Raw genomic sequence first — 17,179 nt, forward strand, 5'->3', positions numbered from 1 at the left:
AGCGACTCGCCCAAGAACTTTTCCGTGCACTTATTAATTATACAGATTAAATAGTAATTTTATTATTTTATGTAAACGCTTATAATGAAAAAATCCGCTCGCATGTGGGATCGAAGTCACGTCCCCCCGCCCCAGACGCATTCCGGAAGTCCTTGACGCAACCACTTAAACCGCACGGCCACTGAGTCTCGATGAGAACTCGGACTAATCTAATATATTAATGCCAGTGCCGTATATTTTGTTACTTATAAGGGCAAAGTGAAAACTATGACTAAAAATTTTACACATACTAATCCTGAATTATTTTAATTATTAAAAATGAATATTAAATAACTCATAATAAAATTATAATCATTACAAAATTCAACTTTTAAAACATTTTAAAATTAAAAATATTTAATGGATAATTTAATAAACATCGATAAATAATTGATATTTTTTATTATTCAGTAACAAAATTATTAACATTTATTATTAGATATATTAATAATATATTATTTAAATAAATTTAATTTGGAATAATAATAAATTATACCTAATGTTAAATATTATAATTATTATTAATTATACTAATATTTATTAATTGAATAATAATTATTAATAATTATAATAATAAATAAATATATAATAATTAATTAAATTGAGTTTCGCTTGAGCTATCGTCGAAGACGGTCACGTTTTCTTACGTTCCCGAATGTTGAAATTCGTTTTCATTTCAATTTCTCATTGCTTGTGCATTTTTTTCCGGTATTGACGGTGATGTCAAATTATGTCTAAGTGCAAGTGAACCCCGATTTTTTCTCTGTGCAATTGTTGGTGCAATCACCTATCTGTGTTTGACTGTACTAGTAATTATTATTCTTTTTACAAGACAGTTTTTTATTATAGTACATATATCTCTTTTTTCCTTGGTCTAAAAGTTTGGATTTTATAATTTGCCGTTATGACTTCTCCTACTTCTCAGGATGACGAGAGGTGGGATCTTTTGTTTTCTCATATTAATGAACTATCTTCGTCGCACTCTGTTTTGAGAGAGAAGGTGCAAACAACTAATGATATGCTGAAAGCTATTAGCGATAAACAGACTGACCATGAAAAGAGATTATTTGCTATAGAGAATAAAGTTTCTCGCCTATTTAATTATCAACGGTCTAAATAGTATATTAAGCAACAAGAGGAGAAAGGCAGCCATTTCTTTACGGTGATTTTTGTGATACGAGTGGAGGTCGAGGGCGCCCCGAGACCGGAACGAGTGTCACAAAAATCATCGTAAAGAAATTGGCTGCCTTTATTCTCGTGTTACTTACGATATTTTTTATTCCTAATGCACAAAAGCGGCGATTTCAGTTAGCAGACGACAGGGAGTAAAAGTCATTCACTTGTTCGATTTGTATGAAAATGGCGGCCGTCTTCTCCCTTGGGCAAGAAAAATGCATGTGAACAGCTAATTTTCTTGCCCTTGGGAGAACACGGCCGCTATTTTCATACGATCGAAGAAATGAATGACTTTCCTCCCTGTCGACTGCTATCAGAAAGCGCCGTTTTTGTGCATGTGGGATAAAAAACATTGTTCTCTTCAAATTAGAGGACTGTGATTCAATAAATACTAACCTTTTTCAAATAATTTCCCAATTATTTAAAGACATTGCTATCAACATCCCCGAAGTGGCTACTGTTGATGCGTTTCGCCTCGGCAAAAATAAAGGAAATCGACCTGTTTTAATTAAATTAATTGCGGAAAGATGGGTAAAAGTGGTATTTTCCAAAGTGAGAGATTTTAAAGAAAAAAATTTGATTATTACAAATGATTGGTCCCCAGAGGAAAGACAACAGCGTCGTCAGCTATTATCGGAGTTGCATGAACTTCAAAAATCGGGCACAAATGCTAAAATTGTCAACAATAGAATTTTGATTTTGGATAATCCAGAAAAACATGATGGCGGTTTTCAAAAAGAAATTATTCCCCCCTCTATTTCTCAGAGAGTTAATACTCAGACTGAGTTACCTGCTTCACAGAAAAAGAGAGCAGGTCGCCCTAAGAAGGACACCCCAGCGAGAGACCCTTCAACTTCAAGTACTAACCCCATGGATAAATTTTTATCTCTCGATACTCCTAAACCGTTTTAGGATCCAAAGTTATTAAAATCACAACGGACTGCCAAAGGACTTGACTATAATGATAAATAGCAACAACCGGGAACTTCGAAGATTTTTACACAACAACATGGATCACCTTCTTCTCCACCTAGCCTAATCCAAACTGAGTGCAGCAGAGTTTTATTCTGGAATATCCATGGAATTTCTAATTTACCGGATATACATGATGTCATCAACATCCAAGATATTTTATGTATTTGCGAGAGTTGTAATGAGTCTCCCAGGATTCCTTTTTTAAATACGAGCTTCTACGATTTTATTCAGGCTCCAGCTACGAGACTCCACAAGTCCACAGGCATGGAAAGGCGAGAGGAGGTCTTCTCATCGTCTTTAACCGAAAAATGTACTCGATGTCGGTAATATCTATTTCTTGTGATCAAGTCTTTGTTAAAGTTAATTCGCTTTCGAATAACAGTTCTTTTATTTTGGGTTTAATTTATTTCGCACCTGATGAAAATATTGACAAATTTTTAGACAATTTTAACTGTAATGTAAATGATATTTCTATTAATTTTCCGAACATTCCTGTTATTACGGGTGGCGATTTTAAAGGAAGAGTTTCGGACCTGAATCAGTTGCACCCAGATTTATTTCAATTTATTGACGCAATTTTTCCAATAAGGTCTTCTTTTGATAACGTTTCGAACACTAAATGTAAACAAATTATTAGTAACTTAGAATCTAATGATTTTATATTTTTGAATGGCCGCTTACTCAGCGATTCGCCAGCTAACTTTACTTTTATGGGTCCAACTGGTTCAAGTGTGATTGATTTGGTTTGGTGTTCTTAAGCGACCCTCCCCCTTGTTAGAGATTTGAAGGTCCTTCACCTCCCCACCTCATCCGACCATTTTCCGGTAATTTTATATCTTTCATTAAAATCTCAAATAAGTGTTAATTTGAATTCTACCAGATTACGTTTTAATGTTGAAAATGCAGGTTTATATTTTTCCGCAATGAATTGGAGAAAAGAGGTGGCGGATATTGATCTTGATATCAATGGATTGAATTCGACTGTTATCTCTACCATAAGGGAGGTGGCATCTGAGTTGAGTATGTCGAGAAGGTCTGTTCGTATTAGTGGCATTAAACGCAAACCCTGGTACGATGCAGAATGGAAAGTATCGAAAAAGCGTGTTTCCGAAGCGTTGAAGTTTTGTAGAATAGAAGGTTTTACTAATTTTTCAAAGAATAATTATTATACACAAAAAAACGCATTAAGTAAAATTTTAAAGTAAAAAAAAGAATTATGATCTTTCTCGTATCGAGGCAGTAAGTCACTGTAGAAATCCGTCACAGTTTTAGAAAATTGTTAACGCTTCAAGGACACACGGTTCTAATCAATGCAACGTTGACATTGATACTTGGCAATGTTTTCTACAAAAGAGGTACCCTCAGCCTAAACATGTTTTAGCTTCACACATTTTAAAACGATCTATTCCCATGCTTGACGACGCGATAACTTTAGAAGAAATTACAAAATGTTTGTCTAATTGTAAGAATGGAAAAGCCCCCGGTATCGATGGAGTAGATTATAGTTTTTTTAAGAATTTGCCCCAGAACTGGTGAATGTACATAAATGGGGAAATTTATCAACTTTCATGCTTTTTAAAAAAGGGGACTCAACCGATCCAGACAATTATAGACCGATCACATTAGTGAACTGTTTGGCTAAAATTTTTACCCAAATATTAAGTGAACGGCTTATTTCATGGGCCAAAGGTTTGAATCTGATTCCGGAATCTCAGGCGAGTTTCAGAAAGGGCAGAAGTTGTCTGGACAACTTGTTTAACCTCATGTCTATTTTACAAATACATTTAAATAATCCGGGCGCAGTGGTTTATGCTGCGTTTATCGATTTTAAGGGGGCTTTTCCATCCATCTCCCACCAGCTTTTATGGAATAAATTATACTCCCTAGGTTTAAGTACTAAAATGATTAACATTCTTAAAGATTTTTACTCAAAAGCGTACACATGTATCACAACAAACGAAGTATCGACTCAAAATGTAAAAGTTACGCAGAGGGTACTTTAGGGTGAAATTTTGAGCCCATTAGAATTTTTATTATTCATCTCGGATATGGAGAACTATTTTATTGATCACGGTTGTAGGGGTATCTCTATTGATAAATCATCAGAGATCCTTATGCTTGGATATGCTGATGATTATGTTTTATTAGCTGACTCTCCTTGGGAATTGAGTAAGAAGTTGAATGTGTTGTTGTATTATTGTACTCAGAATAAGATGATTGTAAATACCGAAAAACTAAAATAGTGATCTTTACCAAATCGGGTAATTCAAGGTCGAAGAAATTTAAATCATTTAAATTCGATGAGAGTTGCATTGGGGTGGTGAAGGAATATGTCTATCTTGGTATAACCTTTCACAATTCTTGTTCGTTTTTACCTGCTGCAAGAAAAGCTATAAGTACTGCTAACACCGCGGTTCGTTCAATCCTGAGAACAATTGAGGCCTTGGATCCAATAACTCGCCCGACGCTCGAAGGCACGCGCTAATGCCAGTCGGGTAGCAGTGAGTGGCCCAGAGGCGCTCACTGCTCACTGACTGGCAGTTGCGCGTTCCTCCGAGCGTCGGGCGAGTTATTGGATCCAAGGCCTCAATTTACTCTATTAAAATCGACTCTTGGTCAACATATATTAAGTTATTTCAAAGTCTTTCTATAAGTATTCTTATGTATTGTTGTCAGATATGGGGTTTGAACTTCTTGGACTTAATTGAAAGCGTTCAGCTTTCTTTCTTTAAGAGGCTGTTGAATCTCCCTATCCGTACTCCTAATTACGCCGTCAGATTAGAGACGGGGTCTGTTCACCTTGCTCATTTGGTTCTAAAAAACATTCTTTCTTGGTTGAATAAAATTATTTCAATGGAGAATTCTCGGTACCCAAGAAGGTGTTTGTTGAGCCTAATGAGCTTAGCAAAAAGTAATCCGGAAAACAGATTTAACTGGATGACTCAGATTAAATCCACCTTTTTCGATCCTTGTTACATTACAGAACTCTGGAATGAAATAGGTTTAAACCCCTTGGATAGTGAAATTGTTCTCGGGAAATATCTTCTTTTCATCAAGGATCGAGACATGGAATGTATGAGACTTTCTAAGAGTCTTGTGATTTTTCCATCTCTTTCTTTGCAATCTGGTACTTCAAATTACTTATTATTACGTATACCAATTTTTTTACAAAAAAATTTTTGCTTAAGTCAGACTGTTCAATCGACATGTTTCGAGGATTCTTTTTGAGCGGAAGAAGTTTACTTTCCACCCGAATGAAACTTGCACTTTTTGTTATTTAGAGGAGGAATCATTGTTTCACATATTAGTTTCATGCCCGGCCTGCGATCATTTATTTGCTCCCATCATAAAGAATAAGTGTAATAACCTCTCTTCACTGGACAAATGGTTAAGTGTTTTGTCATTGAATAACCCACTTGTAATTAAGAAATTTGTTAATTGTTTTGTTAAAGTCTTAGATTCTCGTATACCCTATAGTAATGCTTGACTGTTCTCTTGACGCGTCTTCTTTTTCTTATTTTTTATACTGCGCAAATCCCTTGTAATCACATTTATATGTGTTGTAAACAAGTGAAATAAATAAAATAATTAATTAAATTAATATTAAAAATTAACATAATTAATAAAATTATTAAATATGATGCAGTGTCAGGAATATTTATTGCACATTTTAATTATTATTTATTAATTATCTATAATAATTTTGAAAACATTTATAAAAAAAAAATTTCCCATTTAACTTTCTTTAAATATGAATGTTACAATTAATAATATATTAATACTTAATAAATATAAATATTTATTTATCAATTGATTTATTTATTTATTTTATTTAGATGTATAAACGGGCGATAAACCCTTTACAAAGTATAAAGATGAGGACAAAAACTTGTCGTTTTTAAACATTTTTATAATTATAACCTAATAAATTTAATAAGAACGATGCTGAAAAATGGTCAAAATTTGCCCCCAAAGGGGATTGTAAAAGAAGTATATGTTTTTATAGATTTTAACCTGATGAATCCGAAAATCAACCTAAGAAAGTTGTAAACCTTGGGGAAAGGGTTGAAAAACCACCCTTAACTCAGAGACACAATTTTCAATAAAAAATAGTAAAATATGATAAAATTATTAAATAAGAAATGTTTACACTATAATTTAATAAACTAAGGTAACAGTAATAATAACCGCATAATTTAAATCACGATTACGACCCTTGCAGTTTAAAAAACTACCCCCTCATACATCAACACTTATGCCAAACCCCCAAAAAGGTATAAAACGGCAATATATTGATACATAACAAAGCAATAATTAATCCTTTAAAAATAAACAACGTTTACCACTACTGCAGGAATATCGGCCACCCTAAATATGTTAAAAAACCACCCCTAAACAACCAAAACCGAAAAAAACTTGAAATGTTATGGACTAAGTTTCTAATGTTTTTGTTAAAGAGTTATCCCTACCAATAACAAATAAGCAACTATTGTTACATCTACCATTATCTCAACAACCCTTAATCATGATCAGAAACTACCCCTATATCATCCTTAAAAAATAACCTCCGAAGTTACAAATTAAAAACCAAATTATTTTGCTATTTATGACACTTTAAATATATATTTGATATGGTGATAATCAATTTATTGCAATTAATAAAGAAAACACATAAAATATTCAAACCTTGAAGGTACAGTCTTTGGTGGTCCAATCAATAACGATCAGGGCTATTGGATCTAACCATTGAAGGTAAGAAACATTGTGGACCACTCAATGAAGATCAATGTTATCAGGTCCAACCACTGGAGGTGAGAAACATTGTCCAATCAATGAAGATCAGGATTATCAGATCAAACCACTAAAGGTAAGATACATTGTTTTCCAATCAATGAAGATCAGGGTCATGGGACCCAACCACTGAAGGTAAAAAACATTGTTGACCACTCAATGAAGATCAATGTTATCAGGTCCAACCACTGGAGGTGAGAAACATTGTCCAATCAATGAAGATCAGGATTATCAGATCAAACCACTAAAGGTAAGATACATTGTTTTCCAATCAATGAAGATCAGGGTCATGGGACCCAACCACTGAAGGTAAAAAACATTGTTGACCACTCAATGAAGATCAATGTTATCAGGTTCAACCACTGGAGGTGAGAAACATTGTCCAATCAATGAAGATCAGGATTATCAGATCAAACCACTAAAGGTAAGATACATTGTTTTCCAATCAATGAAGATCAGGGTCATGGGACCCAACCACTGAAGGTAAAAAACATTGTTGACCACTCAATGAAGATCAATGTTATCAGGTTCAACCACTGGAGGTGAGAAACATTGTCCAATCAATGAAGATCAGGGTTATCAGATCAAACCACTAAAGGTAAGATACATTGTTTTCCAATCAATGCAGATCAGGGTTATTAGGTTAAACCACTGAAGGTAAGAAACATTGTTGAACAATCAATGAAGATAAGGTTTATCAGGTCCAACCACTGAAGGTAAGAAACGTTGTTGTCCAATCAATCAGTGGTTGGACCTGATAACCCTGATCTTCATTAATTAGTTAACAATGTTTCTTACCTTCAGTTGTTGGATCCCATAACCCTGATCTTCATTGACTGGACAACAATGTTTCTTATCTTCAGTGATTGGACCTGATAACCCTTATATTTATTGATTGGACTACAATGTTTCTTACCTTTAGTGGTTTTATCTCATAAACTCTGATCTTTATTAATTGGACCACTAAAGACTGTACCTTCAAGGTTTGAATATTTTATGTGTCTTCTTTATTGATTGCAATAAATTGATTATCACCATATCAAATATTTTTTTTTTTCAAATCAAATATTATTTTTTATCAAATAATTTGGTTTTTAATTTGTAACTTCGGAGGTAATTTTTTAGGAATGATATAGGGGTAGTTTTTGATCATGATTAAGGGTTATTTGTTATTGGTAGGGATAACTCTTCAACAAAAACATTAGAATCTTAGTCCATGACATTTTAAGTTTTTTTTTCGTTTTTGGTTGTTTAGGGGTGGTTTTTTAACATATTTAGGGGTGGCCAATATTTCTACAGTAGTGGTAAACGTTGTTTATTTTTAAAGGATTAATTATTGCTTTGTTATGTATCAATATATTGACGTTTTATAACTTTTTGGGGTTTTGGCATAAGTGTTGATGTATGATGGGGTAGTTTTTTAAACTGCAAGGGTCGTAATCGTGATTTAAATTATGCGGTTGTTATTACTGTTACCTTAATTTATTAAATTATAGTGTAAACGTTTCTTATTTACATAATTTTATCATATTTTACTGTTGTTTATTGAAAACGGTGTCTCTGAGTTAAGGGTGGTTTTTCAACCCTTTCCCGAAGGTTTAGAACTTTCTTAGGGTGATTTTCGGATTCAGCAGGTCAAAATCTATAAAAACATATACTTCTTTTACAATCCCCTTCGGGGGCAAATTTTGTCCATTTTTCAGCATCGTTCTTTAATAAATTTAACATTAATTGATAACTTAATGTTAATTATTATTACTATTTGAAACAATTATTATAATTATAATTATTATAATATTATTTAATTAAGTGAACACGGTAATAAATAAAGATAAACTGAATATTGTGTAAAGATTGATTCAAGCTTGAATCAAGAATAGATGTTCGAGCTTCACTCATAAAGATTGACCGAGTTTTGAATCGAGCATGGGACGAGCATTGGGTCCAATGTTGAACCAATATTGAACTAATATTGAGTGACAGTGATGTAAAGACTGCTTTTACTGTGCGTTACCCATACTGAGCGTTCAAGACTCAATCAAGCTTTAATTTATCGTCAGCATTGGTCTTTCGCGCCTGGGCAGTAGCTGTAGAGTCGAGGGCGAGTTTTACTTGCCAAGACAGCCTGCCCAGTCCTGAATAAGTGACTGGCCAGTTTCGCTGAATAAAAACAATTCCCATTTGTGGACAGTACTTTTGTCAAGCCACTGACCAGAAAATCTTATCATAATACTGATAAGAATTTCTTTCCAGACACTGGCCAGACACTGATTTGAAGAATTATTTAAGATTCCACCTAAAAAAACTGGCCCACCACTGATCAGAAAAACTTGCCGAATCCTATTAAAAGAATTATTCTAGATTTTTCCAAATCTCTAGCCAGAAAATCTTGACACTATCGAAAAAAGAAACTGCGGACACAGAAACTGACTAGTTACTAAAAAAGCACCAGTCCCATAAAAATACACTCTTAGTCAATCATTTATAATTAGATATTAAAAATAATTTTTATGTTCCATACTGTCAAAAACAGAAAAGTCTAAAGTAACTTTATTTAAAAGTTATGATCGTTTCACTGTCACATTACCGAAGTTTACATTTTCGTAAATTTTGACAAGATAAGCCGTCAAGTCTACAACAAGTGACTAAACAGTTTATCTGGTCATGATTTCTGATCATTACTTCTGACAAGTCACTGGCCAGAAATTCTGGTCACAATCAATGACCAGATTTAAGTGTTATTGGTAGAGTAATAATTGTTCATTAGTCTTATATATTTGAATAAACACAAAAATATAAATAGATATGTAATTATAAACAAAATAAAAAGAGCCAGGAAAAATGATATTTTATTCTAGATTTTGAGCAGAAAACTGTCCAGTTACTGGTCAGTTACTTGCCAGTCACTGGCCAGATAATCTACACGGAGAAACTTTTAATACCACTAATTCTTAAAACTGGTGAGACATTTTAGTATGTTAGGTTAGATTCAAGGGAACCTTGACATAGTTTATAGAAATTGCTATTGATACTATCAAATACACTCATTTAGTATATATTTTACAGCTCTTTATAAGGAGACTAACAAGAATTAAAATGTTTTTTTAGAAAGAAAATAATAATTTTTGCAAAGTTGGGAAAGCCATGAATTAAAAAGAAACACAACAAATTAATTGTCTATAGCAAGAAGGCGTTTTTCGTTTCGAAAAGTCGCCGGCGCGGTGCTTCTGCACATCACTCACACATTCAAATTCTTGTATACCATATGTTTTACATATGTGTATGATATGATTTTAATTTGAGGTTAACTTTAAAGTTCAATCAGTGCAATCGAGACACAATTGACAATGTGTGTCATAACGGATATATAGAATTAATGTGAGTGATTATTAAATTAAGTGTTATTCAAATAGTTAAAAATTCTGAAAACGTGCTGTGTGAAAAGTTGTAACAAGAACCGGTACCGTTGTACCGAAGTTTTACCTCCTGTCTCTAGTCTTCTTGGTCTATAGATACTCATAGAGACGATAGTGATACTTGGATCTGATGGTAGATGGCATTAGTGAATGTGTAACTGTAGGTAAATATTTTTAACGCGACGTACGAACCTAACCTATATTAATAACGCACACACGCACACGCAAGTAAAGACACGACGATTGGTCACGGAAACCGAAAGATCGCACGATTCGTTAGAAGTACACAGCTGAATCGTCCTTATATATTAAACGAGTGAAAAAATATGTACCTTCGAGAGAGAGAGAGAGCATTTTTTAAAATAACTTTCTAATCAAATTATGTAAATAAGTAAAAGTTGTGATTAAAATTATGTTATATTGAGGAACAGTTTTTGAATTTTATTTGGCATGAGGAGACATTAATGGTAAAATCGTGGGATGTCCACGCCGATGCCAATAATTGGCAACCATTATTGGCACATTATTGGCTGCCATTAAAAAACCAATAATAAAAAAAAATTTGTTTATTAAATTTTATTAAATAATAAATTTATTTATTTAATAATTATTTTATTTATTATTATTAAAAATATTAATTTTGTTAATTAATTATTTTATAGAAATGGTTATTATTTTCTATCACATCGAAATGTGAATAACCCTTTCGTTCAGAGTCTAAAAATTATTTACCTCACATCCATCAGTGCAAAAATAGGAGAGGACGGGCAGAATAAAATTCTACAAATATTCGTGAGAATGCTGCCTCCTTATATACTTTTCAAGTTTCATGTTAGTTGCGAGAGAGTTTTAAGCAACACCTCCTACGGAGCGTTGAGCGAACTACATACAATTACTTACCGACGCTGCAGAAATTATCATGTAGTAAGTATGTAGTTCGCTCAACGGCCCATAGGAGGTGTTGCTTAAAACTCTCTCGCAACTAACATGAAACTTGAAAAGTATATAAGGAGGCAGCATTCTCACGAATATTTGTAGAATTTTATTCTGCCCGTCCTCTCCTATTTTTGCACTGATGGATGTGAGGTAAATAATTTTTAGACTCTGAACGAAAGGGTTATTCACATTTCGATGTGATAGAAAATAATAACCATTTCTATAAAATAATTAATTAAAAAAATTAATAATTTTAATAATAATAAATAATAATAATAATAAATAAAATAATTATTAAATAAATAAATTTATTATTTAATAAAATTTAATAAAAAATTTTTTTTTATTATTGGTTTTTTACTGGCAGCCAATAATGTGCCAATAATGGTTTGCCAATTATTGGCATCGGCGTGGACATCCCACGATTTTACCATTAGTGGTCCATTATTGGGTGCCAATAATGGGACAATAATGGAATGGTGGCTCCCATTATTGGGCCATTAATGCGCCAATGGTTTTTTTCCCATTGGGTTCGTATCAATCTTGAAATTATTAGCACAACGCACAAAAAATCCTCACATTCTAACGTACTTTTAGAATAAAGATAACCAAATATATTTAATATTAGAAGAAAAAGTTTCTCTGTGTAACCAGTGAGTGCTAAAGCAGCGCGTTACATTTCCAATCAATCACTTGACAGATTTTCTGGTCAATCACTGGCCAGAATCTAGAAAAACTTCCCAGTGACTGGTCATTATAGAGTTGAAATTTCAACCTGGGTGTAGTTACAATACAAATGGTTCTAACATTTAATGGTAGTAATACAAGAGAATCCTGCTACATCAATACTAGTTAAATTTTACACTACTTTGCAACATTAGTACCTCCAATATAATGATTAAGAGCTATTCACAGTCATGTGGTGCAAGTACAAAAAAGAACCCGACAAATAGTATAATCGAGAAAAAGAAGAAGAGCCACAATTTTTTTGCCCTATTCGCTTAACATTTCATTAATTTATTAGCATTTGCGAACAAACAAATTCTTCATGCAAACAAACATTTTTCTCGTATTGCATCTTTTGCAAAAGTTTAGGGAAAAAAAAGAACCTTGGAAACACCTAAATGTATACATGTGTATTACAACAAAAGAAAAACCCACGTGCTCAGAACGCATCGTCTTATTTTCTATTTTCCTTTTCCTCTCTTATTATATTATTTTCTATCTCTTCACACGATCAATGGCACACATATATAATGCCAATATAGAAGAAAGTTCGTTATACATTTTTTTTCTATTATTGCCGACACAGTGGGCGCAATAGTTCTCTCTCTCTCTCTCTCACATGTATAAATATAAATCGTCGAATAGAAAAAATAGTAATTTTACGAGTAGTTTTACACCTCCGAGGGCATTATTCCCGAAGCACACATACACACAGTTGTGATCCTCATCTCTTTGGTGAGCACTAGCGAGGGGGGAGTAAAAAAAAAGTGAACGTAAATCTCGAGCAAAATCGTAAAAGTTGAGTTTTCCCATCAGGTATATATATATATATAGATGTGTGTATGTATCGAGATGAACGACAAAACGTCATTTTGACTCGTGGTCCTCTCGCCGCCACCGCCGCTCTACTACTATTACTATACCGCTCGTAAAAAGTGCAAGTCGAAGGGCGTTTTACAAGCGATCTAACTTTATTACAGGTCGCAAGATCGCGCAGCTGCTTTCACAATTGTCGGGATTACATTTATTTCTCGCGCGCTACAAAACCAAAAGCGTTTTGTGTCATTATCGAAACAGGCGAAATGCACATTAAATGCATTCACAATAAAGATATGTCATTATCTTTATTTTTTTTGCTTTTTGCCTTTTGCTTTATGCCTTTTGTTTAAAAATAGAGTAAATAATAATAATATAATCCTATAAATGGAGACGAATTTCGTAGCAATATACAAAAGGATCGTTGCGATTTTTACTGCTACCAATAAAAAAAAATAAAAAAAGAGAACAACTTGAGGTTTTCCTATAGATTGCGGCACTATTGAGTTGATGACTCACTGTGTACTGTGAAAGTCTTTTTGAAATATGATAAATCAATTTTTTTGACTGCGAGAAAATGTGTGTCATTTTTTGGGAATTTTTGGTCAAATGTATTAAAGCATTGAGATGTTTCTTTTTTATGATGGGAATCATTAATCAAGGTACGTGCCATTTGATGGAGGTTGCGGTATTTTTGGATCGAGCGTAAAATGTTGGTGTCATTGTTGGTAACGAGCTTGAAGTGTAAATATTTTTGGGATTGTAACTATACCATACTGTTAGTAACTATACCAGTTTTTGTAACAACCATTCTTCTTAATGACCACTGCTTGTAACTAACATTCTTTTTAATTACCACTGGTTGTAACTACCCGTGTAGAAATTTAATCATGGCCCAAATAGGGGCCAGATCTTTTGATCATTGTGTAGGCCATAACATGGCAATTTCTACACGGGTAACATTGTTTTTAATGACTACTGCTTGTAACTAACATTCTTTTTAATGATCACTGCTTGTAACTAACAAACTAATAAATTGTTTTTAATAACGATTGTTTGTAACTATTAGTGTTTGAAACAACCATTGTTTAGAACTAGCAGTGTTTGTAATAATTTTGTTGTTTGTAACTACTACTATACTAATTTTTGTGATTATTAGTATCTTTGTAACAACCATCATTGTAACTGTACTAACCGCACGTTTGGAACTGGCACTTTTTGTAACTACAAATGTCTTGTAACTACATAGTAATAACAATATTTGTTACTGACAATGTTTTTTACTACCAATATTGTTACAACCAACTTTTCTCATTACCACTTTTTTTTAACAATTACCACTATTTATAGTAATCCTAATTCCTTCCAAGAAAAAAACCTACTACATTATATGAAAAACAGGAGTGATCAATTTCTTCATGTTTTTATAATAATTAAAGATGGCCCAGTGATAAAATCATTATTTTATATTATAAGAATTATTGTACTCTTTTTAAAAATTATTTTCATCATTTCAATTCAATTATTATCTTTAAGAATTTTTAACCAAAATTCTACTTTTAATCAATTATTCTTAATAATTTTCGAAAAAGTTCTTTGGCAATTTTCAAATTACAATATTCAATTTTACAAAATTTCAATTATTCCTAATTTCTTCAATTAAATGCATATTAGAAAATAAAAACTTTAAATAATATAAAAAAATTCAATTAAACTTTTTAAAAAAAAATAAATTTCAAAATTCAATTATTTCTAAAAATTCACGCTAATATTGCTTTTAATATTCAATTATAATCTAAAATTTATTAACTGAAATTCATTTTTAAATCAATTTTCATTAGAAAATTCTACAAGAATAAATAAGTCAAAAAAATTTTGGACCAAATGGTCAAAAAAATTTATTTTTAAAAATTTTTATTTTTCAAAAAAGATTAAATGGCTCATTTCATTTAAAAGGTAAAATATAGTCTGCAGGAAAGTTAAAATGTGAATTTTCGATTTTGTATTTGTAATCAAGTTTTTTATATTATTTAATGTTCTAAAAAATCGAAAGGGATAGTGGTTATACCATTAGACGTATATATTTTTTTAATGGCAGACAGTTTTTTGGCAGAATATGATCACTATTGTTTGGTTTTCGTTCAACTTTATTTTTTTAAATAAATGAACTTTTTTCTCTTTTTGTGTAAATGTTAAGATGCGTTTATATAAATAAATATTAATTCTATTGCGTGGACAACAAACTTTTTTTGTTTTTATACAAAAAATGAGAGAAGATTGGTTACGGTACTTCGGGACAGTAGGGGACATTTGAAAAAGAAACAGTATATAAAAAAGAACAAATATTATATTAAGAATATCTATACTATATTCATATAAACAACTTCTTATCATATAAAAACAAGTTCCTGTTTTTTATACATTGAATTTAAAAACTCTTACCCACATAATAAGAATAAAGCTATTATACGGGACAGTAGGGGACATTTTGCTCTTTTCTTAATTCACAACATAAATATGTTAATTAGAAAGCAATGGAAGCTGTCAGATTTCTTAAAGAATTGAATCTTTTTGCTAATAATTGACTTATAAGAGATATAAAGTATTTACAGACGGGACAGTAGTGGACAACTATGTTACAACCGTTAATCAATTATTTTTCTGCTCCACTATATAATTTGTAGGATAGAGACCAGAACATTCTAATCGCTTTGATGTTTTGAGGTTATTCATTTATTATTGTAGCATCGGTAAAACAGTGAGTGTATGCGCGTAACCTACTCGTAGTGAGGGTGCAAAAATGAATTCATTTTGGCAGAATATAAATATGAAAATAAGTGACATGTTTTTAATCATTTCTTAAAATTATATTCTTGAATTTTATAGGAAATAATTAATGAATTTTAAAATATAAGATTTAGAGATTATAAAGAAGTTTTGTTTAAATCTAATACAAAAGAATGTATATATATATATATTAATTATTAAAGGCAATGTAGTGCAAGTGCCTCGAGGACAGGGACAGTAGGGGACATTTGAGGCTCCGGATCTTAAAAGGGCACACGCGCGAACACACGGCAAATAATTTGGCCCCTGGAGATAAAATTTTGAAGTTGTTCAAAATGAATTTTAAATTATTGTTTCTTATAGAGAATTTCAAGGCGAAACTTTTTTTATAATAAAAATTTTTTATATAATTTCTCGTTTTCACGTAAATTGAAAAAAACGTGATTTTTTAAGTTAAGAAATTTTAATGAATTTTTGACTTCAACTCGTGACTACTTCGTTAAATATTAATATTTTTCCACGAAATTTACACACAATATTCTTCAAACTATTCCAAGAGTGAAACAATATTTGGAAATTTAAAAAAAAATTGTATGTCAAGGTAAATAATTATTTAAATAATTTTGGCGGAAAAATGATTCTCCTATTTTCAATTGAAAAAGTTGAATGACGAATTTTCGTTTTCGGAAAACTTTCAGCGACAAAAATGTTCATTAATATGTTAGGAAGTTTTTTGGAAAATATCTCGCCATTTGATAATAAATTAAAGACAATAGAGCAATTTTAACATCGTCGCGCTCTGCTGTAAACGTAAACAATGTCTAACTATATATATACATTGGTCTTGTAATGGCGGCCATGCTACACGTGTGCCGCCACGCCGCAATTTTACAGCAGAGCACGACGATGTTAAAATTGCTCTATTGTCTTTAATTTATTATCAAATGGCGAGATATTTTCCAAAAAACTTCCTAACATATTAATGAACATTTTTGTCGCTGAAAGTTTTCCGAAAACGAAAATTCGTCACTCAACTTTTTCAATTGAAAATAGGAGAATCATTTTTCCGACAAAATTATTTAAATAATTATTTACTTTGACAAACAATTTTTTTTTAAATTTCCAAATATTGTTTCACTCTTGGAATAGTTTGAAGAATATTGTGTGTAAATTTTGTGGAAAAATATTAATATTTAACGAAGTAGTCACGAGTTGAAGTCAAAAATTCATTAAAATTTCTTAACTTAAAAAATCACGTTTTTTTCAATTTACGTGAAAACGAGAAATTATATAAAAAATTTTTATTAGAAAAAAAGTTTCGCCTTGAAATTCTCTATAAGAAACAATAATTTAAAATTCATTTTGAACAACTTCAAAATTTTATCTCCAGGGGCCAAATTATTTGCCGTGTGTTCGCGCGTGTGCCCTTTTAAGATCCGGAGCCTCATTTAGTCTGCTTTTTAGTCTGTCATTTCGTTTTAAAGCACCTCAAAGTTCTTCTATAAGTTAATAAAAAA

The 17,179-nt window shown here is 31.8% G+C and overlaps 1 protein-coding gene across 1 annotated transcript in view; it reads left to right on the forward strand.

Moving 5' to 3' along the window:
* Positions 1–13,304: 13,304 nt before the first annotated feature.
* LOC122499514 overlaps positions 13,305–17,179 on the forward strand; it is a 28,045-nt gene continuing 24,170 nt past the window's right edge. The window contains exon 1 of the mRNA XM_043607920.1: positions 13,305–13,537. Within this exon, the coding sequence (XP_043463855.1) occupies positions 13,453–13,537 (85 nt within the window). The 5' untranslated portion in view covers positions 13,305–13,452. The remainder of the gene's footprint in view (positions 13,538–17,179) is intronic.

The sequence above is a fragment of the Leptopilina heterotoma genome, unplaced genomic scaffold, assembly GCF_015476425.1.
Source record: "Leptopilina heterotoma isolate Lh14 unplaced genomic scaffold, ASM1547642v1 Lhet_100, whole genome shotgun sequence".
Lineage (NCBI taxonomy): Eukaryota > Metazoa > Arthropoda > Insecta > Hymenoptera > Figitidae > Leptopilina > Leptopilina heterotoma.